This window comes from Alosa alosa, chromosome 20, assembly GCF_017589495.1.
Source record: "Alosa alosa isolate M-15738 ecotype Scorff River chromosome 20, AALO_Geno_1.1, whole genome shotgun sequence".
Classification (NCBI taxonomy): domain Eukaryota; kingdom Metazoa; phylum Chordata; class Actinopteri; order Clupeiformes; family Clupeidae; genus Alosa; species Alosa alosa.
In genome coordinates this window covers 29,708,937-29,733,411 of record NC_063208.1, presented here as the reverse complement: position 1 = coordinate 29,733,411, position 24,475 = coordinate 29,708,937, and the positions used below count along the sequence as shown (strand labels likewise).

Below are 24,475 nucleotides of genomic sequence, written 5' to 3'. Positions count from 1 at the left end.
TTATGGTTATGGTAATGGTTATGGATTTAGCAGGCGCCTTTGTCCAAAGCGACACATAAATACAAACAACATAATAATATTTAAAATTGAACAGGGAACAGATTAGAATGTAGGTCAAATATAATAAGGAGAGTAGTTATAATACACAATAATATCAATTCAATCAATAGCCTAATAAAAAGCAATGAAAAAAAGGCAATGAAAAAATCAATAACATAAAAGCAATGACATGCTAAACTACATTAAGGCAATATCAATAAAAACAATAATGTCCATTCAATCAATAAGTATATGTTGAATAGGAATGTCTTTAGACCCCTCTTAAACGACCCAAAACTACCACAGGAACGGAGACCACTGAGCAATTCATTCCACCAACATGGAACCACTGAAGAAAAGAGTCTGAATTAGACCCAGTTTTCATGACTGGTCGACACAACAGACGCCACCAGAAGACCGCGATTGGGCGGTTGGGGATGTAAGGCTTGATTATTGAATTCAAATAACTAGGAGCAGATCCAGTTAGTGTCCTATAGGCCAAAGTGAGAGATTTAATAATCTGGCTACTATAGGGAGCCAATGGAGAGTAACTAGGAGAGGAGTTACATGTGTCCTCTTTGGCTGATTGAAGACCAGGCGTGCTCCAGCATTCTGAATCAGCTGTAATGATCTTGTTACACAAGCGGGTAAGCCAGCTAATAGTGAATTACAATAGTCCAGCTTAGAGATGACCATGGTCTGAACAAGAAGTTGTGTGGAATCTTGTGTCAGATAAGGTCTGATCTTCCTAATGTTGTAAAAGCATAAACCGACATGATTTTGCAATAGAAGCTATATGCTCAGAGAAGTTAAGTCGGTCATCAATTACAACATCAAGTTTCTCGTACTGATCTAGTTGGGGTCAGTGAAGTTGAGTCAAGCTGGATGTTAATCTGTTGGGGAATAGCTGTTTTAGCTGGAAACACCAAAAACTCTGTTTTTGAGAGATTAAGCTGAAGGTGCCGATCTTTCATCCAGGCTGAAATATCCTTAAGGCATGCAGAAATCTGGTGGGAAACACTAGAGTCATCAGGTGGGAAAGACAGGTAAAGTTGAGTGTCGTCTGCATAACAGTGATAGTCAAATCCATGGGAGCGAATGGTATCACCTAAGGAAGTGGTGTGAATAGAGAAAAGCAAGGGTCCTAATACTGATCCCTGAGGCACACCTTTGGTGAGGTCATGAGACTTAGATACCTGTCCCTGCCAAGACATGTTGAAAGAACGCCCTTTAAGGTAAGATTCAAACCAATCAAGAGCTTTTCCAGAAATTCCCAGTTCAGATAGTATAGATAGGAGAAAGTCATGGTTAACAGTATCAAAGGCTGCAGAAAAATCTAGTAGAATTAATACTGATGACTGAGCAGAGGACTTAGCTACTCTCAATGCTTCAGTCACAGACAGAAGAGCAGTTTTAGTAGAATGACCACTCTTGAAACCAGACTGCATAGGGTCTAGTAGATTATTCTGATGAATAAAGTCACAAACTTGCTTGAAGACCACTTTCTCCAAAACCTTTGACAAGAAAGGAAGAAGGGAGACAGGCCTGTAGTTCTTCACCTCAGTTGGATTAAGTGTACTTTTCTTTAGCAGAGGTGTAACCCTAGCCTGTTTAAAAGAATAAGGAACTATTCCAGAACTGAGTGAAGCATTAAATACATGTGTGATTGCTGGTAGAACAGCGGGTGAGAAACTGTAGAAGAGTGGACGGGACAGGATCTAATGGGCATGTTGTTGGACGACTTCGCTGAAGCAATTGAGAGACTGCTTCCTCATCAAGAGGAGAGAAAGAGTCCAATGATGCGGTCATACTAACACAAGGCAAAGCCCTCCTTATAGGAGCATCAAACTGAGCACTTATTTTAGCAACTTTTTCAGTGAAAAATGTTGCAAAGTTATCTGCTGACAGTGAAGTAGTTGATGGTGGTGGTGGAGGATTGAGAAGAGATTTGAAAGTAGAAAAAAGTTTTCTACTGTCAGTGGCGCTCTCAATCTTGCTTTTTTGCAAGTGTAACAGTGGATGAAAAGGATGACAGCAAAGACTGGTAGTTACTAAGATCATTTCCATCTCTGGATTTACGCCATTTCCTCTCAGCAGCTCTAAGTTCCTTTCGTTCTGAGACTATACTGTTCGTCAGCCATGGATGACGAGGTTTAGAACGAGTAGGTCTTGAGGAAAGAGGACATGCTGCATTCAGACAAGATGCCAGTGTAGAGCAGAGAGTCTCTGTAGCGTCATTAAGCTCAATTGCCAAGAATGAGCTAGGAGTAGGTAAAGCAGATGTTACTAATGTTGCAAAATGGTCGCTTGAGAGGCTTCTGAGATTACGCCGGAACGAAATTGTCGGAGGAGGAGCTGCTGGGTTATCCAGGAGACGCACAGAGAATCTGATAAAGTGATGATTCGATACATGTAATGGATTAACCAAAACGTTGTCTGTATTACAGTTACGTACCAGAATTAAATCAAGATCTTTACCAGCCTTGTGAGTAGGAGGACTGTGGACACGTGTGATATTAAATGAGGAGAGTAAGGACAGGAAGTCAATTGAAGACGAGTTATCCAAATGAATATTAAAATCGCCAAGGATTAATAATGGGCATGCATCCATTGGAATAGCAGACAGTAGAATGTCCAACTCATTCACAAAGTTCCCAAGTTGTCCTGGAGGGCGATAAATAACCACCAAGTATAATTTGTATGGCTCAGTTATCATGATTGTATGATATTCAAACGAGTTGTGGACTTGAGCAGGCAGCAACTGTGTAAATCATCAGAGACGAGAAAGCCTGTCCCGCCTCCACTACCAGACGAATGACTGGTATGCGAAAAAGCATAATTGGTCGACAACGCTGCAGGTGTGGCAGTATTCTCTGGCCTAATCCACGTCTCTGTAAGCGCAAGCAATTGAAGCGATAACTGTGAGGCCAGAGCAGGAATAAAGTCAGCTTTATTAACTGCAGATTGGCAATTCCACAACCCTACAGAAAAAGTAGGACAAGCCTGCTGAACTGATTGTTGCCTTTCAACACCAGTGCTTTATTAACCTGGACCGATACAGGGATATGTTGAAGGCACATTATTAGAAGGATTGTCAGCTAACAAGACCAGGTGAGACAAGAGTGAAACTTATCTGAGAGGCGCCTTGCTTGTGTCCTTGCTCGGTGGACTCGTCGCAGGTAGACTCGATTCGTCTTGATGCAACATGGTGTGAGGTTTAACAATTGAACCCAGTATGAAACCTCAGTAACTCAAACAGGATCGGCATTTCAAGCATAGCATAAGGAAACGAATAAGTGTCCATGGCGCCGTTGAATTCGGATGACTTCCTGGTTGCACTGCTTAGACTGTTTTTTTACTTTTTTATATTTTATTTATTTCTCCATTGATCATTTATGACCGTAGAATAGAGTGCAGAAGAGTGGCCCTCTATAGGCGATTACTGACCTAGCAACTTTCTATGGTTAATTTTGATGCACATGTCCTCATTCAATGGTAACGTTGCAAACGTATTGTAACGTCGGATCACAAGACTTTGCGTAGCGTTCTCCCACGCAGGGCATGCTGGGATGCGGGAGCGAACATTTGGGGTTTATGTCTGTATTTCTCCTTAGTTTTGAGTGTAATGTTAGCGTCTTTATTGTAACATGTTTCCCTTTTAGTTCTCCCTCGTGTGTGATCCTCTTTGTGTGGGGGGCTGCGTCCACCCCGTATGTGTAGCGTGTGTGTGTACTTCACCTGCTCCGTGTGTATTGTGTTCTGTGTCTGTGTCCCTGCTCTCGTTCTCAGCTAATAAACCTTTTGATTGGACAACTGTGTGTGTCGCCATCAAATCGTTACAGTATTGAAGAATGCTATTAAAATTGTCTCCTTAATTCCAAATGGAGACACAGTTGATCGAGTAGATTCCAGTGTAGTTAAGAGCAGGTAAAACTTGAGGCTGGCTTGGCGAAAAAGAATAGTTTTTATTCTGGATGTAACAACAGAGTTCTGGTAACCCTGTTGTAATGCACAGCACAGCACAGTGTTGCAAGGTGAAGCCAAGGTAAGAAACTGAAGCCAAGAACTAGGAAACTCCTGGCTAATTATAATACCAGAATATACATTCATGTCTGGGGTCAAATTGAGGGGGCGCGGGTGATATAGCCTTATTCAATTAAGATGTCTCTTGTGGGGAACAATTAGTTAGGTACACCATTTGCTATTGTAAAGTGACAACATTCTGTCTGCTTACAATAAACGTCCTGTCCCCACAGTTTCTGCAGTATTTTAAACAAAGAACCAAAAGAATGACATACAGAAAACCACTAAAATCTAACAATCCCCCCGTCTGATCATAAATCAACTACATATATGATCACAATAAAGGCAAATACAAACAAATCAAAATGATCAAACAATTTTGAACTAAACTTAAGATTGTTAACAACCAAACATTTCCCATAGTGTAGTGGTCAATAAAAAAGCTAAAAAAATGTTCTTAAATCGTAAACAATCAAATCATTCCTATAGTGTAGTGGTCAAGAAAATCTCTCAAAAGTAAGAGTCTAAAACTCTAAAAATGTTTATAATCGCCAAACGATAAAACAATTCAAACAAAGCTTAGATTGTTATCAATCAAACCTTTTCTTTAGTGTAGTGGTCAAGTAAATCAGAATCTCAAATGTAAGAAGCTACAAAATACCAAAAATGTTTCTATAGTGTAATGTCTTTTACAATTAGGATGCCAAGTTCCTGAACTCATTGGTAGGCGCGAAAAACCTATTTGTAAAACAACATCTGATTTTACCAATTGCAGAGGTGAAAAAAACAAATGAGGTAAAAATTCACCTACTACCCTGCAAATTGCAGCTGCACTTGCATTCCACAAGCCAGAGGGGCAACTTTCTACTCATATGCTACTGAGTTTTCAGTTATCACCTTAATGTCAGTCAGCTAATTCTAACTGGGGCTATGTGTGGTGTTCTTGTAGTCAGGTAACTGATATTCAAATCCTGAAAATTGCATAAATGGACAGAGTAGGAACAAAGGTTTCCATTAAAATCTGAATGATTCCCAATAAACAACACTCTTGTGTCAGAATTTTACATGTGCTACCCTTATCCGCCAGTATAATGTCCAGAGCCATTTTATTCTGTAAGGCTACTTTGTGAATGGCATATAATTCTTCATTAATTGCGGATAGGGCTTCTATAGTATCATTGGCAATCTTGTCCATAACAGAAGGTAACTCTGTATCCGTTAAGAAATGTTGGGTCAGAGCGGCATAACAACTCCCTTCCCTGTTTGAGGGCAAACATGGGTATGCATGTTTCCCGCAAACAAATATAGTCCCATTCACACCCATCTTGACATCCAACATCTGGTTGTGGTCCGGCAGTGGGAGGACGTCTGATATGAAAACCATCATTGTCAGGATCACGGTTGTCATCCACTCTGTGCATCCTGGGGTCATTCCCATGTCGCTATGATCACTGCTGGTGTCGTTGTCAAACGGCTGTGTGGGGGTTGTGGTCACGGACAGTAGTTTCTGAAATGACAAACAAAAAAGAGCGGCAGTATACAAATGCTCACAGAAAATTGGAAAAAGCATACAAATTAAACTGAAAACAAACATCTATCAAATTATAAAAGGGTCATATCATTTCATCAAATAGCCTAAGGTTCAGCATCATGTAATTTCTAGCAGTTATGATATGTTAAATATCAAAGGACAGGGCTTAGGGTTTAGCCATGGTCATCTGAGACTGCATCAGTTGTTAACAACGTGTGGAATGGCCCTTCCCAATGATCTCCTCCGGCTACTCTGGATGGGTTGTTAATCATCGCCCATCGGTCAGGCACAGGGGAGTGTCCCCGTCAAAGGGGCTCCTCACACACCTCTGTCACCTGATGGCATATCTTGTCTGTTTCAGTCAATTTAGCACAAGTACCTAAATCCGTTTGGTTATCAATGGTCGTGTACACAGATAATCCATCACTATGCTGCCTCACTGCAGATGTAAGAGCCTGCAGTGAGGGCCCATTCAGTTTCCCTGAACCGCAGAGAGGAGGGCTCTTTTCTGATTATCATTCAATTTTATGAATTGACAAATCGTGTGTTCTGATTAGAACGGGGACCACGCTTGCCATGGCCACGAAGTGTACATTAATTTGCCCAATGGCCTCGTTTTCCGCATTTATGACATTGACTTGTGTCTTTTGACTTCTCTTTGGGAGCATGTTTAATTTTGGACCGTTCCCTTGATGGCACCTTCCCATTTAGTTTTCTCAAAAGACACTCCTGTTCGTCTTCTGACTCATACATATCAACACATCTAAGCTTGTGCTCAACATTATGTTCCATCCTTCTTGCTGCATTGATTAGCATTTCAAAAGTGAATGTTGTGTCCTCCCAAGTGGGTTGATCATTTTGACAGCTTGCTTTAAGTCTGAAAGCAAGTTCTGCAAAAGATTGGCCTTCAGCCATTGCTACTTGATCCAATGTTGTCCTCAGTCAGACCACTCATTCCAGAATGTCTCAAAAACACTTCAACAAATCTTTGAGTAAAATCATCCATAGCTTCATTGGCCTTTTGTGTACAACCAGATATTTTAGCCCAATCTGTGCTTGCATTAAGTAATGCTCATAATCCACTCATGGAGGGCCACCCAACCATTTTCCAAATTTTTGGCCGTCCACCTAAACCAGTCTCAACAGCACGCCCCTCACCCTGCTAGCCTCAGAAGTATTCAGCACAGTGCACAACATAGCCACGTTTATCGAACGGATGCAATTGGTAGATGTTAGCAAGCGTTTAATTTTAGACCAGGCCTCCATGCCTGCTTTCGAGGGTGCTTTAAGTCCTTAGACCACTGATCAATTTCATGAGGCTTAGCGACTTTGTAGAAATGAACCACATTTCCATTAGCTCGCCTTTGTTGTCACAGGTCTGAGATTTACATGTTCATCTACCTTCTCATCAACATTTTCACACTCACTTTCATCATTGGGCATTGCTGCTGAGCCCATCACTTCACACATTTCGCCTGAGCGGCTTCTCTCATTTCATTGAACGGATATAATGTTCCCACTGGATGAAATTTGATCAACACTTGCACGCTTACGTGCCCAGATCTCGGGGATTGGGTGTTCAAGGTGACTTTGAAATTCAAGAACCCCATTTTGTTTAAGCAATTTCATCTCTCGGCCTTAAGCTTAGCCAGTTCTTGTGTTAGCGATCCATCTTGTCTTTATCTTCCTTCTTTTCAGCAGCTTTATGCTTTCACGATTGCTTGGCTTAAAATTGCTAATGCTAATGACCGGTTTCTTTTTATCAGGCAACGTTGCAATTTCCCCATGCTTGCTGCAAATCGCCAAGGGCCACAAGTTATCATCACCAGACACAATTCCATATTTCATTTCGATCCTTTTCGGTCTCGTCCACTCTGAGATAACTATTCAAAAATGTCTCACCGTTTTAATTATTTCATCTTCACTAATTTGGGGCGACATTCCACCTTTCTCAGTTGTAGGGACGCTGACAGCCACAGGCCCTGTTCCACTTACTGAACATTGTGTTCTGTTATGTTAGATGGTAATAATGAAACTAAATATCTAAACAAGATGTTAGGCCTACTGGTAGGTACTCAACAAATCACTGCTCACACTTTTAATAATTGACTCCAAACTATGTTTCCCAACTTGTGACGCTGTATTTAAAATGAAGTTCCGCACTTCAAATTGAGCCGCACTTTCGGCCAGTCTAAAAACTGCACTTGATTCCCTCAGACAATTCAAAACGCCGCACCTAGATCAATAATCTCCTGTCCGATTACTGTTATAGCGAATTCAGTCAATTCCAGTAATGGCCTCACACCCCACAACATAGAATAAACAAGGAAAAATGCACGCAGGTCACAGCCCAGAGAGAAATATTATCCGGCGCATGAAAACAAGACTTTGCCAAAACACTCAGTGGATAAAAACAGTAGCTACAAAAACTCTATCATAGAATGAACATTCCTAATGATAGCCTCTAACTTAGCGTCAGCTATAGTTAGCCCATGCACTATTAAATTTCCCCTGTCTTGCTGTGTACAGTATGCCCGTCCAGCCTCGGCTGACGCCACACCAAATCCGTTCAAGATAAGACTTGTACGCAGTCTTACAGCCCAGCAAAAATATTAACAAGCACATAAAACCGCGGCACTATCAAATTTCTCCTGCCTCAAGGCGAAACAATATGCCTGCCTAGACTCAGCTATGCACCACACCAAATCCAGTAATTCTTTGTTACAGCCTCACACCCTGCACCATAGAACTACAGAATAAGACTTGAAACGCTGTCTTACAGCGCAGCGGGAAATACTAACAAGCACATAAAACAGTAGCTACAAACTCTAACTTAGCCGTAAGCTACAGTTAGCCTCTAATTTAGTCAGTCACCACTACTAAATTAGCCAAGAGATAAAAATTTATCTCAAAACATCCACAGAATGAAAAAAACAGAATGCAAAGCTCAAAATGCTTAAATAGGCCTACGACGCCAAAATAGTTGTATACACACAAAACATGCAGGACTGTTGGCTTCTAGACAGCTGCAGGCAAAACTTCTTCTTGCTCAACCCACTGGTACACTCTAGTCAAACTATAACCCAAAACCAGCAAATTTCTGTTCTTTTTGTAGCATGAATAATTAAAAAACGACTCACCGCTGAAACAGGCTGTTGTCCTCTTCAGGATGAATCTTGTTTTTTTTTTTATTTCACGCATAACTGGGTGGAAACACCAACTGCAGAATGCTATTAAAATTGTCTCCTTAATTCCAAATGGAGACACAGTTGACCGAGTAGATTCCAGTGTAGTTAAGAGCAGGTAAAACTTGAGGCTGGCTTGCGAAAGAATAGTTCTTTATTCTGGATGTAACAACAGAGTTCTGGTAACCCTGTTGTACGCACAGCACAGTGTTGCAAGGTGAAGCCAAGGTAAGAAACTGAAGCCAAGAACTAGGAAACTCCTGGCTAATTATAATACCAGAATATACATTCATGTCTGGGGTCAAATTGAGGGGGGGGGGGGCTGGGTGATATAGCCTTATTCAATTAAGATGTCTCTTGTGGGGAACAATTAGTTAGGTACACCATTTGCTATTGTAAAGTGACAACATTCTGTCTGCTTACAATAAACGTCCTGTCCCCACAGTTTCTGCAGTATTTTAAACAAAGAACCAAAAGAATGACATACAGAAAACCACTAAAATCTAACAGTATGTTACCTCAGACTTTTAGGAAAATCTTAGCTTCAGGCGTTTTGTACAACTAACTGAACTGGCCTCTTAGTATGCATCTTTCTCCTTTGTTCTTCACTATGTGCTCTTGGTATTTTTTTCATGTATCTGAAGATTTCTCTTTGATTTTTGTCATTCACTCATGGACACAGATGGACACTATTTACCCTTTTTTATGATCCATAGGTGTTGAGGCTTTGAAGATGGTGACTCGGCGTTATGCTCGGAAACAGAATAAATGGGTTCGAAACCGCTTCCTCAAGAGTGAGTGACCACAGTTTTTTTTTTTTTTTTATCCTAACCCCTCACAGTTGATCACTGATCTTTCTCATTCTCCAACCATGATTCTAGTGTACTGTAGAAAAGTACTAAATTCAATATTTCCTTGTGTCTTACTATTTCCTGGTGAATTTCATGTACTGGTAATTTTGTCCTCTTCTCTGGTCATGGCAGATGATCAAGGGGTTGTATTGTAAAGACTGGGTGAAGTGCAGAAAATATGGTGTGTCTAGATATCTTTGATGGATAGATGAAATGTGTATTTGTCCATTTGGCAAGAAGTGTCTGTTGGTGCTCCAGGAGTGTTGTACTGTATATCAGGGGCGGAGTGGGGCACTAAAATCCACCGGGAAAATTCTGACTGAAATTCAGAAACTAGGGATGCACGATATATCGGCGGCCGATATATTATTGGCCGATAAGTGAAAAAATGCAAAATATTATTATCTTTCCGATAACAGAATTCCGGCTGATAATTTGGGCCAATATTTTTTTAAAGCCCTAATTTTCGAAGTAGGCGTATGTAAGGCCCGTCTGGCTACACTGACCTAGTACTCGAGCTTGGTTGTATTTCACCATTCTAAAAAGATCTGTGTATCTGCGTTGAACCTGTGCAGCCCAAAATCCTCTCGTGAATGATCCTCCGTTTATCCTAAGCAGAGCAGAGCGGACCTCAGCCTACCTAGAGCCGTCTTGTGCTGGTGTGTACTCGGAGATGTATTCGGGTGTGTTTGCACTTTACCGCGCTAGTTGGGGAAACAAATAAACACTCTTCGGTGGGACGAGTAGTTCTAAGTTGTATTTTAGTATTATATTTGCATTTCGTTTGCTTGGGTTTTGTATTATTACCAAGAAATGCTAACCAGCCTGCTTCAGTTCCAGACGGGTCATCATTATAAGTTAGGTTATTAAAACCTTCGGGGCTAACCCCTTTCATTTCTGCTGCTGCAGGTTGTGCAGAGTAGACGAACAGATAATACAGTCCAAGGAGTTGCAGCTTTATTAAGTTACGCGCAGTTGAAACTAAACATAAGTTTCCCTCACGAACTCTGATTTGGTTGCAATAGCTTTTTCCCAGCCTAGTTTAGCCGTTTATCTGCGTTGAGCCTTTACTCAGAGTCCGTCTACGGAGAGCCTCCTCACTCTCTATTAATCCCATACACACCAAATTTGACTGTAGTTCACCAGAGTTTACCTAGATGCCGATCGCGGGCATACATGGGGTCCTATGGAGCTACATGGTTAAATTTATTGTTGTCACCTATTTAACGACTGAAACCCTCAGGTTTTATTTTATTTTTCGCAAAATGGACATGAATTATCAATCAAAAGTGAAATAATCCGGGAGTCAAGTCCTTATGTTTTCTTACAGGTTGGGTCGTTGTTGCCCAGAACACGCTAGCATTGTGCTAATGAATGACGTCATTGACACATTTGAAAGGCTTTTTAGAACAATTAAGTGACTTTAAAAAATATAATACTCAACCAAGTGTATTTTCTTTGCCTCCCCTTTCGAATACAATATTCAAATTACTTGAAAAAAAATGATATCCTGAGAAAAGTAGATTTTGAGGGGTACAGCTCCATAGACCTCTATTCATTCTGGACTCGCCTGCGAGTGCCCTCATATGGAACCACAGAAGGTACTGCAACCACAAAGGTGGAACTTCTCCCCTTATTAGACATTCTCTGCTTTACTCCATAGATATGAAATGATTCATACACTGTCGCTGGCCACTCACTTCCAATTCACTGATGTCAGGTTCACTTAAAGAAGCCACGCATAGGCCTAGGCTACAGCTATTTTGTTGACTGCTGTACCATTGAGGACTATTATGATTTCTTATGAGTTATGGACACAGAAGAGTTTGGTAATCAAGTCATTTTCTATACATTTTCTTTGCACTTACAAAGGTAAACCTACTTCAGATCAGCAGGTTACGCCCTTGGAAATCGAAGGTGAACCATGTACGATACCATTGCTGTTTTTAACTGGTAGTTGAACTGTTGAGGATCAATCATAACAAATAAAGCATGTTAAATTCAGTAAATGCTATTTCACGGTCTCTCCTAATTCCTATGATTCAGCAAATTATTTTTTATTTTAAGATTGACATTGACACTTTTTTAAGGAAACAGAACTTGTTGTTCTGGACATACTCAACATGGGTGCATGGTAGGATGCGCTAAAGAGTAATATTTTTTTTTGTCTAGACTTAAATTGGCAGCCTCTCAGAGGGTGATAAGATTATTCCTAAGGAGGGTTGCTCAATAGCAGAAGACTTTGCCTCTAATTGTGCTTTTTGAAAATGTTCAACTGGAAATAATTAAAACATGCTCTCTGTCCACAGCTGTTATTGACCCTGTTATTGATCTTCTGCTCTCCAGGGCCTGGTTCTAATGTGCCTCCAGTTTATGGTCTCGATGTGACTAATTTGTCACAATGGGAGGACACAGTCCTCAACCCTGCTCTGTGTATCCTAGAGAACCTTCAGAAGGTATGTCTGTGTGTACAGTAAATGTTTCAACTCCAGGATAAACGTTTTTTTAAAAAAAAAAAATTATATCTAGTGTTTAGCATCATTCAGTTCCAAAAACACACAAATCCAATAGCCATCCAAAATGTAAAATTGAGACTATGGTAACTTTTCTAAAGTGTCCCCGCACACTGTAAAAGACAGCATGGATCAGCACAGGACATGGAGGAATATTACAAATAGTCTCTTGATCTCTGTCAAACCCAACAGAAGGAAAATGCTGACAAAAATTGTTTTGGTCTTTGTATCTATCATTAAAAAAGCAAGGCAGTTTATAGATTTCATTCACATTGGCAATTGTAACTAAATTAGTGCTTACGTTTCTACACCACCTATTTGAGCAGGGATGCTCCGCCTCCACTCTTTAAGTTTGCCTGGCGACAATGAGCATCTGATAATACCCTTGCCAGGTTCTATGCGATGTGACGGGTTCTGATGTGGCTTTGAGTGTGCTCTCGGCCTCTCACACCTAATTCACCACCAACCATGTGGGGATTCCGCTGTAGTGCTCCTAGAGGCGCTGTGGTATGTGTCTCCAGATGTATTGATGTTGCGCCACTGTGGCACAACTGGCTACATCGCCCATACCACATTTGGGTCCAAGTGCCCATGTGAACCTGGGCTCGAGTCTGACCCGGGTCATTTCCCAGTCCCACCCAAGGGGGCAGGCGAATTCCCGGAAGTAGAAACGCCAATGGAGGCTGGAGGGCAAATCTCTTCACTAACCCCCATAGAAGCCCATTCATTTAGGATTGTTTTTGAAACAATCCATAACTTCATAACATATATCCTATGCCGACATTGTAGCTTCTGTATTATCTACATAAACAATAGAAGGCAAAACAGGCTCAACTACCTCGTACATTGGGTTCCCGTGAGAAGAACATTTAGCATGTCCGGTTGTAGGGAAGCTAACTTTGACGTAGTTATGCCCGTCGCACCGTAGGGAGATAACCGTATTGTTTGGATAAGAAAGTCCGGCCAGCACGGAAAACTGGTGAACAAAGCTTTGTAGCCTACAAGACCATTGTATGTTAAGTTGAAGCATTACATAGAAGCAAGTAAACCTAATGAAAAACGGCACTAACGTTAATCATTTCAGAGGTTTTTGATGGATTGACAGTAGGTCGGAAAAGTGGAAAAAAGAATGGCTATAACTTTTTTGTTTTGTTTTACCATTGACTGTGTTTGACGATGATCATGTCTGGTCGCTTCAACATGAATTCGACTTGATATCACTTGTGAGAAAGATATTATAAATAATAATAATAATAATAATACATAAATAAATTTTTAATTTTGATGAGTGAAGGCGAAGGAAGCGTTATAAGAATTTCTGTATGAACCATCTATCAGACGAGTTACAAGATTCAGTTTAAGATCAAAGTTAAGTGTGAGTCTGCGCAGTACGATAGGAAGCCAACTGAAAAAACTTTCAATTTGTGTCAGTGTCCTCCCATTTAAAACAATGGAGTCTGTTCGTCCATTTCTTTTACTGTCTATGGTCCCACCCTATCTTTCTCTCCCACTCACTTCCTGTCAGTCTCTGGGCTTACAGTGATAGAAAAAGTTGTGAACGTGTCATGGCATCTTAGACCAAGAACCTTCTGTAATCAAGTTCCTTTACTTAACTGAGATCATCTCACCTCAGCACTCCTTTTTATATTTAACCACTTAGCATACAGTACCAATTTCCATTTTTGCACAACAGTGAGTGATACTATTGTAGCCTGACGATTTATGTCTTTATTTTGGGGGATGGGGGGTGTGTGGGGGGTGGTTATGTCTGCCAAAATGTATATTATGATTACGGCCTTGGGCCCAATTTCCCTCAATCAGTTGTAAGACCATCTAATATCAATACTTATCTGTCCAAAGCTCATTTTTTTGTCATTCAAATTAAATAATTATACTGCCATTTCTCACACTTTTGTAACAGGGAGCCAGAGCTAGAGGAGTTAATTTAGCTGGTTTTAAAATTACTTTAATGACTTCAATATTCTTTCTGGCATTTGTTCTTTGTTACAGGGTGAGAAGCCTTTGATTGAACCACTGAGGCTTGAGGGGTCAGGACAGAAGAACAAGAGGAGCCACCACACGTGTGAGCTGTGTAAAAAGATCATCATTGGAGACCTGGAGTGGAGTGGTAGGCCTATTACACACACACACATGAATAGTATAATCAGAAACTAGCAGATTGATGTATAGAGTTAAATGGCATGATGTTTTACAGATTAGTCTTGAGTTCTCCTTTCCAGGGAATACTGAGGAATATGTGGTTGTCCATTCAGAATATTCTTTTTTTTACCTCTCTAGCTCATCTGAAGTCTAAAACCCACCAGCATCATGTCAGGAAGAAACGGAGAACAGAAGCAACCTCAGATCAGCAGTTGCACCAGCATGCTCACCAGTCATCAACAGAGGTTTTTACTCAAGCAAGGTCAATCCCTGGCCCTGAAAGAGCCACGTCAGAGGAAGACACACCATAGCAGGCAAGTGGAAGCGAGCAGCTACAATGTGGACCACAGATAATGATAATCTACATTGTCTGTGTGGCTGTGGTGTGCAGAGTGTTGCAATACACGTTTGTGTCATGACATTTTTGAGACGAGAGAATTGAAGAATAGAACTATCAGCATCTCTTAAATGAGGTTGTAAATGCTGTAGCCGATAAAGATCTAGCTCTTTGTGCAGACCTTGCTCTTGTCAACTACTACCGCAAATTATTATTGTTATTATTTTAAAAGTAATAAAGGATTAATAATATAATGTGTTTACACAATTATACTCAATTTATTTTGGTAATTTCATATATGCACAGAAGGGGTGTTAAAATCCTTGTTTTGTAGAAGAAGGGTATTCCACAGAGGCCAATCAACAGCCAAGCCTATTTAACATTACAGAACATGACGCAGGATATATCGACATTGATGTATAGCTGGTGGTATTCCCCAAGGTGGCACATGTTTTACTCTTGCACAGTACCACAGTGCTAGTCAGTGATGTACAAGTTGATCTGAGTTAAGCAGGGTGCCTGCAGTCACCCGCAGTTACGATTCAGAGAAAAAATATTTGTAATGATATTCGGGTCATTTGCGAGCAGGTCAGTTAAAATAAATGAAATATATCTAAAAATGTATAAAATATCATGAGAAGGCTAACATTAATATTTAACTCAAATATTAAAAGACATCATTGGCTAAATAAGCAACATGAGATTGCCACATAGGTGACCTGTATGATAGGAGAATGGAGATTGAGACGGTAGAAAAGCTGAAGATGGGATACAATAAAAAGACAACTTTAATAAAAGCAGAGTATAGGAAGTGTTTGGAGAGGTAGTTAAAGACATAGCGCCCCTGCCATCGGCCTGTCTCTGTGTTGCCCTGTTGCTACTCCCCTGCCCTTCCAAGCTTCAAATCATCGCTTTTCCTTGCTTGAAGGCTATGAGACTGTTATTAGCGCCACGGGTTGGCTTCCATAACTTACCAATCCTGATGTGAGTGGTTGAAGTAGCACGCCAATAGATGACGGACAAGTGGCTTATTCAATCATATGCAAGCATTTTTTGATTAGGCCCAGCCTTCTGAAGCAACACTTCAATGGATCGGTTCCAGATGGATGAGTGGAGCTAGGCGGAGCGAAATTCATCTGGCTATTGTCAGATTAGGGAAGGGGGGCCATCAGACATTTGTGCCCAGTTAATCGGCCCTGCCCCCAACAAATCACACCATCCCACCTCTGACAGCTTAAAAGAAGTGAAGAGGATTCCTCACTCACAGACCAATTCACCTGTTTTGAAATCCTATGCAGCTATAGGAGCTTCCAATCGTGAGGAAGCAATTTTGCATTGTAGGCATAACTAACATGCAATAACGCCGCCAACAACAACCAAAACTAGGCTAATCATTGTCAACATGTAAATGAAATGTAACTTTATTGTGAATCAAATTAAAATGTTCTCTTTTGCAAACGTAGGCATACTGTAGTAACAGAATAATTTAATAATGTTACAAAGATACTAGCCTACATCAATCCGTATGTTTCATTAGGCTACTAGGCTATTTTGCCTTGATTCATTCACGATTCATTACAATCGTCAACCAATCAAGGTGGTCACTTCAGTCAAGCTCGTGCATGAGTAATGACGTCAACCATAGCCACGAAGACTCACTCCTAGTTTAGGAGTTGTCTGAAAGGCTTTGTGAATAACTTTTAAGAGAAAACTCCAAGCTAAAATCTTTAAGTGCGATTTATGAGTAGCCTACTCCTAGTAGTAAGATAAAAGCCTTTGTGAATAGCCTACGGCCCCAGTTATTCATCATCTTCCGTCCTTGTGTAGCGCACGCATTCTGAGACCTGTCACCTGTGACTCATCATCGTAAGGGAGGTGTTTAGAATCATGCCCGCGTTACAATCATCAGCCAGTCAGCCAATCAAGGTGGTCACGCTTGTCCATTTACCCAAATTAATGGTCGAATATTACTGATGATCATTGTTATTTAAGAACATGCAGTGTGCGTAGGGTACCAAAAACATTTTGCTCGTAAAAAGCATCATAACGCATTATTCTGGCGGGTCTGTTATTTACTGTAGGCTCCGCAAACCACTGGCCTTTATTTTGTCCATTCATTCATTCAACCTTTATTTATTCTCGGAGGGTCATTGAGGGAAGCCCTCATTTTCAATGAAGCCGAGATTACAGAAGCGAAGCAAAGCGCTCCACAAACAAGACAACATTCGAGGCCTTCTGTTGAAGAATTTTATATAAAGCCTGCGCTAACAGTAATCCTCCTGCCCCTGATAGGCCTACCACAGCTGTGGATAGTGTGGAATGTTCAGGTATCAAGTAATAACACAATCCAATGTTTGTCTCAATTGTCCCCCGCTGACCACCTCACACATTTCTCTAGATTTTGCAACAAACTTACATGGCACAATGCCATAAAATATGCCAGTTTTAGGACACAGAATAATGTTTGTAATGATACCAGGTAGGCCTACGCTTAACAGTAACAAGTGTAATGAGCTATTCATTGTCGAAGGTGCATGGTGAAGTGAAATTCTTACTTTGGAAAACAAACATTTGCCGATATCATCACATCATCAGAATATTGCAACAGATTCTGTGTTCTGGACTGCAGGTAACTTGTTAAGCCAGTGGTTCTCAAACTTTTATTTCATTCCCCACTTTGATCAAGGGGCATGACTGATGATAGTGGAGATAACGTGTTATCCAGGCTTTTGCAAGTCTAAAAAAATAGAAAAAAAAATATAAGTTTTCGATGTCCCAAACGGAGAGCCATACTTTATTGTTTTTAACAATCTCTATGCTACTCACAAAAATGTAGGCATGGGGACATGATGGAGTAGGCTATCCAATGTGTTCAATCATTGTGATTACGAGCCAGTGGTTTTCAAACATTATGCGTGACTCGGACATCTAACTAAATGCAACAGGCTCATATCGTCCTCGCATTCGCAAAATGAGGACGAGTGTTTTGTCAAATTGCAAATAGCTATTTGTTTTAACGATTTTTTTTTATGATAGTATGAAGTGCTTTTTGTATAGGCTACTATCTTAATCTTGGAATATGGGGAGGGAAGTGGCGCATCTGCAGTCAGCCAAATATGAATGTAATTCTGCGGCATAAAGCAGATGTATTTGTTTATTGTACAGAAAAATAAAAATGACATGTCAAGCAGTCAATTGACTAGCCTACATTGCAGTCAAGAAGTAGGGCAAATTAAGACACTGTTTTGATTTGCGTAGTTGCGTTACCCCCAACACTGACAATAACATACAGTAGACAGCAAATTAAGATATTTTTTCGTTTTGTGAAGCGGCACCGGTAGGCTATCAAAAGCAGATTTTTATTTTCGCTACCACCGTGTAGTCAAGCCTTAAGCCATACCCAAATAGCCTTAATCGAGGTAATGTTTAATTACGATTTATTTTGTTATTGAATTCGTAGGCTGGGATTCCTCTCGGTAACAATTACGTTTAAAGGTAGCCTAGCCTCCTGCTTTTTCAGAAGGGGCGGCAGTCAGGCTACTGACAGAGCGATGTACAGTGGCAGAGCGACGCACAGTGGCTGAAAGTGGTACTAAAGCTTCACGCCTCGTAATGCGCGACTGAAGTGGCCATTTGAAAGTGATGCCCACTGTACATACATACATACATACATACATACACACACACACACACACACACACACACACACACACATACATACACACACATACATACATAGATACAGTACCCTCCAGAATTATTGGCACCTCTGCTAAAGTTGACTAAAAACCGGTATACAAATAAATCTGTTGGTGATTTATTGTCATCTCACAATGAAAAAAATCCAACCTTGAAGGGATTTATTTTGAGGAAAAGGAAGAAATAAATATTTTTAACAAAAACACATTGCTCACAATTATTGGCACCTATGATCTTTACCTTTTAAACTATTCTTTCACTATTGTCCTTTTATGCTTTTAGTTATTACTGTTTGCTTTTGTTTATGTAAAGCACATTGAATGACCTCTGTTGTGTATGAAATGTGCTATATAAATAAACTTGACTTGACTTGACACTTATCTTACACATTTGGTAGATTCAACAGAGAACCATTCCTGTGAGAGTAGGCCTGTGGAAATCCACTGCAGATCCACAAATCAAGCTAGGATGAAATATGAAATATGCGTAGCAATTGCACCTGAAAAACAATTGCACCTTCAAACACATAACAATCCCACATTGCATGCTTCGCCTTTGCGACTACTTTGGAGGACTCGGATGATACTGAAAAGAATTCCACACATGTTTTTCACACTGTGGTAATCCACCGCGGTAATTAAGATAATTAAAAATCTAAACGGTAATTGTTATCGTCGAGAATTTTATTGTGGTTTACCGTTAACCATTACATCCCTAGTGTGTGCGTTAGTGCGTGCGTGTGTGGGTGCTTGTAGAAATGTAGTAAGTGCATTTTAAACATCCTCTACCGGCTACAGACTGATTGGTGTACAGTCACAAAATATACACAAATGGATTTATTGTATGGACCCTGCAAATGGTATTCCACAAAACTTGGCATGCGTTCAGATGGTGTCATAATGATCATACACTTCAAATTTCGTGCTGTTTTGAACATGTCAGCCAAAGGTACCTGCGATTACAATGCCTCATTTTTGCTTTTTCATTTTTAACTAGGTGGCGCTATACCCCAAATGAGTGGTTATGGAATGGGTTGAGATGGCCCCTTTAGACCAACATATAAAAAAACTTTGGTCATCCTAGGCCCTACGGTTCTAGAGATATTCACAGAAAACTGTGTCTGCCCTACCCTTCTTTTGGGAGGTCTGGTGTGGCGGGTGGGCGACGGATCAAAATGAAAATCAACGGTGCCGTGTCATCCTTGTGGCGTTACATAGCCAACAAGTTTCCTGCAGCCTCTTTCAGTGTCCCGGGAATTGTTGACACAAAATTACTGAAGAAAGAAAAAGAATCTGGAAGAAAAAAACTGACTAAATCTATATGACTAACTCTGACTAAACTGCCCTTGATATTGTGTAATTTTGACCGCCACGCTAGCGGAGAAAGAGGCATTCTAGCTATGAATGGGATGTTGATTTTCTAAAGAACACCACAATATGTCACCTTCTCTGGCCTCATGTCATTCAGTGGAAAAAGAGTAGAAGTTCATGACTGTACCTGTAGGGAAACAACATGGGGTCTGTTTTTGAATGATAACAATTTTTGTTTGGGACCAAAACACTTATTGCTGATGACTGTAGTGATGGTGATGCTAGAAGGTTATCAGTGAACTGAAAGTTCCACTTACAATTGGCTACTGTTCTGATATTATCCATACAATCCTCACAATTACAATTACAAAACAGCACTCCATTTTCAATGTAATAACTCCAAATTGAATGTAATAAATGACAATAAGTTTATTGTTGCACAAAATGTACAAAATAACAAGCAAATGGGCAGCAGCAGCACCCCCCAACCCCCCACACACACGCACACACACACACTCACACACACCTCAGCTGTGTTTGACAGAACATGAGTTGAAAATCTGAATCTGGAACCCAGGACTATGGCATGTCTGCTGGCGCAATCCAGATACATGATTCTGAGAGTCACATACCCAACACATACCCAATTAATTTCACAGAACAAATAAAAAATGAATTAAAAACACTTTAATTAACAAATTAATTTACACATCTTATCAGACCTTTTGCAGCATGCCATCTAGAGATTTATACAGAATATGCCTCTTAACATATCCCTGTATAGAAAATATATGATCAAATGAAGTGGGACTAAGGACTACAGCCATCCAAAGTACAGTACTGTGTGAAACTCTCCTCATTTTGAAAATCACATAATCTCTTATTTCAAATACTCACATATGTCAAATGTCATGTAAAAATTGCTTCATACTAAAGGACATATCTCTAGTTAATCATAAGCACATTTGTTTTTTTCTTTAGCAGACCTCTTATTTGCCTGATGGAAATTCCTTAGTTGCCTGATTTCTCAGAGCTCTCCCTTATTTACACCAAAATGTTACACAACCTCCTGCATGTGTATGGGTGCGTGTGTGTGTGTATGTATGTATATATATATATATATATATATATATATATATATATATATAGTGGGGAGAATAAGTATTTGAACCCATGCTAAAGTTGACTAAAAAGAGGAATCTAAAAAAATCTGTTAGAAATTGATCTTAATGCCTAAATTAAAAAAAATGATTACAAATCCAACCTTTAAGAACACCAATTTTAGTGAATGAAGAATGTATCGTAAATAAATAAATAAATGTTCTTCCTTAAAGTGTATGGTGTATTTTTCAGTTAGCCTATTAGCTGGTTCGATTTGCATTGAACTCAATGAACATCAAACCAGCTAATAGACTTAACCAAAAAAAAAAAAACACACCATGCCAATCTCTAGGTATGGTGAAGGGTATGTGGTGATGTGAGGCTATTTTAATTCCAAAGGCCAAGGGGACTTTATCAGGATGCATAGTATCCTGGATCCATGAAATAAGTGGCCTTTAAAAATAAAAAATCTGCCTGCCTCTATGGGAATTAAACATAGGGGTTGAATACTTATTACCCCTGTATTTTAAGGAAGAACATTTATTTATTTACGATACATTCTTCATTAACTAAAATTGGTGTTCGGGTTGGATTTTTAATCATTTTTTTTAATTAAGGCATTAAGATAAATTTCTAACAGATTATTTTATATTCCTCTTTTTAGTCAACTTTAGCATGGGTTCAAATACTTATTCTCCACACTGTATGTGTGTGTGTGTGTGTGTGTGAGAAAGAGAGTGATGAGCATGTCCTCTTCAGTAGATGATTTCCATTTCCATTCACAGTTCTATGGCTAAAGCTGACAGATGTAGATGTTGGTGAAGTGTTTTTCCCCCCATATAGTTCATGGTTTTCACAGACATTTGTGTTTATGTGTGCAACTGCATAGGTTGACGGAAAGAAAGTTGACTCAACCTCAGCAGCACACAGTGATGAAGCCAGGTGGTGGTGCTGCAGCCATGAGACTCAGGATATGCATCAGCCATAGGCAGGTGTTCACATAGTAATGACTTTAAATTATATGTTTCAGACTAGTTTAACCTTTTGATTTAAAATACACCTAGCTGCTGCTAGATTTACCATTTTTGTTTTATTTATTATTTTTGTAGGGGGTAGACTGCCGTTCAGGACTTATGAGAATCTCTAATACAAAGTCTTCACTAATTCTGTAATGTGCTCTTTTGAGAAGGTTACAGCAATAAAACAGCAACACAAATTTAACTTCATTAAAGATGATTATGCTTTTCTTTGTCCAAGATCTAGCATGACAAGCTGGTATGCTTTAGAAAACCATAACCGAACTCTGCAGATCCCAGAGGTCACAAGGTCATCCGTAACATGGAGGAAGTGTTTGTATCAGGAGATGAAATCTAAAGGGCAAGATGATCTGAACTCAACTCATCATGTCTTACTTTCAAGAATTCTTGCAGTGAGATGGAAATTGATTTCAAAACCTTTACTCCTAACCAGAGGCATATAGTTAGATAATTCTATTTATTTTCTTCTGGATCACTTTGTGTCTGCTTTTGGACATTAGTATTTTTTACATTCTTTTTTCTCCTTGTTTGTAATACAAAATGAGAGGCATGATGATGAACGCTTGGCAATATATATACTTTTTACTTTTTTCCAGGTTATTGATATTGAGATGGGTTTTATGTTTTCACGCTTGTAAACAAACAGTTTTCAGAGGTTGGGTCACCCACAAGTAGCATATTCCAGCATTTCTATCTTTTTCTTCTTCCTTCATATGTCGTCTCAATTTTTCTCTCTTCCTAACACCCAGCTGTCTTCATCCTCTCTCATTGGAGCAGAGCTCGGATTTGTTTTGAGGTGCTGTCATCATTTAAATGTCGTGTTGTATACCTGTTGGGAGAATCACATGGTTAAGCAACTGTACTGCACAAACCTTTAACCTGTGGTCAATACCCAAAGTTTTTCTATTATATTACACTTATAGCATGAGTGGCGAGGCCACACTATTTGTGTTGAGTTGTGTGAAGTAGGGTGGGCCACTATTTTCTACATTAGTGTGTCAAATAACCATAGCCTATGTAACAAGACTCCCCTTTTATTTAATTGTATTTTAGAACATTACATCGAGAAATTGCACTGTAACACAGTTTGTCTTTATTGAGTGTGTGAGACTGCCTAGGGTATGAGTGGGAGGGAGAGAGAAGGAGAAAGCTAGCCCTATCACCAGCAGCCTGCACATTAGATAAGTTAGGGGTATACGACCTCAACAATGACAGCATGTTTTAGTATAGGCTAGCCAATTGTGGATGGTAGGCTATAACACAATCTCTAAGCCTACCTGTTGTTACTATCTTGTTGTCTTGTGCATATTACACACCTCTTGGCTTAACTATAGCTCATCAGTTTTTGACTTCCATAATTAAGTTCATTCTTTAATTCTTGTTTATGTCTGAGTAGGGCTATTTGGCAAAGACGGGAAGTTCCTATGGATGTTCCAAATAATCACAATTGAATAGACCTCTGAAGTCTGCCTACAAAAACTAACCCAAAGCCCCCTTCTTTGCTTATTTAAGGAGATCAGGGTACCATCTTTGCCCATACAGGTATATCTGGATCTCCTTATAAGGGCAAAGATGGGGATGGCTTCAGAGGTCTATTGACTAAATTGGCAATTTTCTTTTGCCTGAAGATGACCCAGGGCATTGTATTAGGGCCCCCACTACATCCTGTATTCTGTTGCATTTTGGGGATGGCAATGAAATTCAATCAAATTCAATTCATAGCCTACATCCTGATTTGTTGATATTGAGGCAATGATTCCATGCAAAGGCTTGGGCTTCAGGGCCCCCTGACCCCTTGGGCCCCTGGGCCTGGGCCTGGTAGGCCCGTGCAGTAATCCATCCCTGCAGCAGGGTCGAAACGTTGCCTGTTGTGCATTAAATATATGGGAGTCAAAAGCAGTGTTGCAGACATTATATTTTTTTCAATTGAGTAAGTTTTCTTTTGTCCTGCACCTGCCAGAAGGTGGGATGTGCACACAATAACTGTTTGCTGAATGTGTGTTTCAGCTTAGCCTGAAAGCCAGCCTGAATTTGCCCTGCCTATACAACATTTGAGGATGTCATGCCTTAATCGTGATAAGACGTGATAGTGGAATCTAATCATCTCACTTCTCAAACGGTAGCAGTTTTGTTGTGAACATAATCATCTCAAGTGTGCTCAGGTGACGTAGATGACTGCTATGCTGTTGCTCATCTGTCCATCATTGTATAAAGTCCGGCCGAACCATTAGAGTGGCCCAAACGCAACTTATTCATATTTATACAAACTTCTCAATAGAACGACTCCAGATCAAATTCTCTGCCCGCAAATTTAGAAGTTGAGATAAATTGGTATTCATAGGCTACTACTACAAATCCTTTAAGCAGACAGGATTTTGGCTTCCACTTGGATGAGAATGATGACTTTTGGAAAAAGCAAAAAGTGTGCACAAATCCAATTGACATATACTTTTCCTAAAAGTTGCTTGACCAACTTTACATAACAAAGACGGTCTTAAAAGGGCAACATTTCGATCCTAGGAAGTTTTCCTTTTAAGAGAAAATAAAATACATATTTTTCTGGAGACCTTCTATTCCTATTATCTTGAATTTCCCCTGGGGATCAATAAAGTATCTATCTATCTATCTATCTATCTATCTATTCATTTTAACAATCTGAACTTGCCACATTAGCATTAATTATCATCAT

General features: G+C 39.9%; 2 protein-coding genes across 6 annotated transcripts in view; one reads left to right on the top strand and one right to left on the bottom strand.

Annotated features, from left to right (window-relative positions):
- trit1 (tRNA isopentenyltransferase 1) overlaps nt 1–24,475 on the top strand; it is a 45,773-nt gene that overhangs the window by 20,158 nt on the left and 1,140 nt on the right. For 2 of the 3 annotated variants that reach the window (XM_048229017.1, XM_048229015.1), the window contains exons 8-11: nt 9,495–9,572; nt 11,976–12,085; nt 14,153–14,270; nt 14,441–15,431. In XM_048229017.1, coding sequence (XP_048084974.1) covers nt 9,495–9,572; nt 11,976–12,085; nt 14,153–14,270; nt 14,441–14,613 — 479 coding nt within the window. In that variant the 3' untranslated portion in view covers nt 14,614–15,431. Of the gene's footprint in view, nt 1–9,494; nt 9,573–11,975; nt 12,086–14,152; nt 14,271–14,440; nt 15,432–24,475 lie in introns of those variants that run through there. The other variant, XM_048229016.1, reaches the window with a different exon arrangement.
- fam49al (family with sequence similarity 49 member A, like) overlaps nt 22,350–24,475 on the bottom strand; it is a 46,174-nt gene continuing 44,048 nt past the window's right edge. For all 3 annotated transcript variants that reach the window (XM_048229020.1, XM_048229019.1, XM_048229018.1), the window contains one exon: nt 22,350–22,615. In XM_048229020.1, coding sequence (XP_048084977.1) covers nt 22,552–22,615 — 64 coding nt within the window. In that variant the 3' untranslated portion in view covers nt 22,350–22,551. The remainder of the gene's footprint in view (nt 22,616–24,475) is intronic.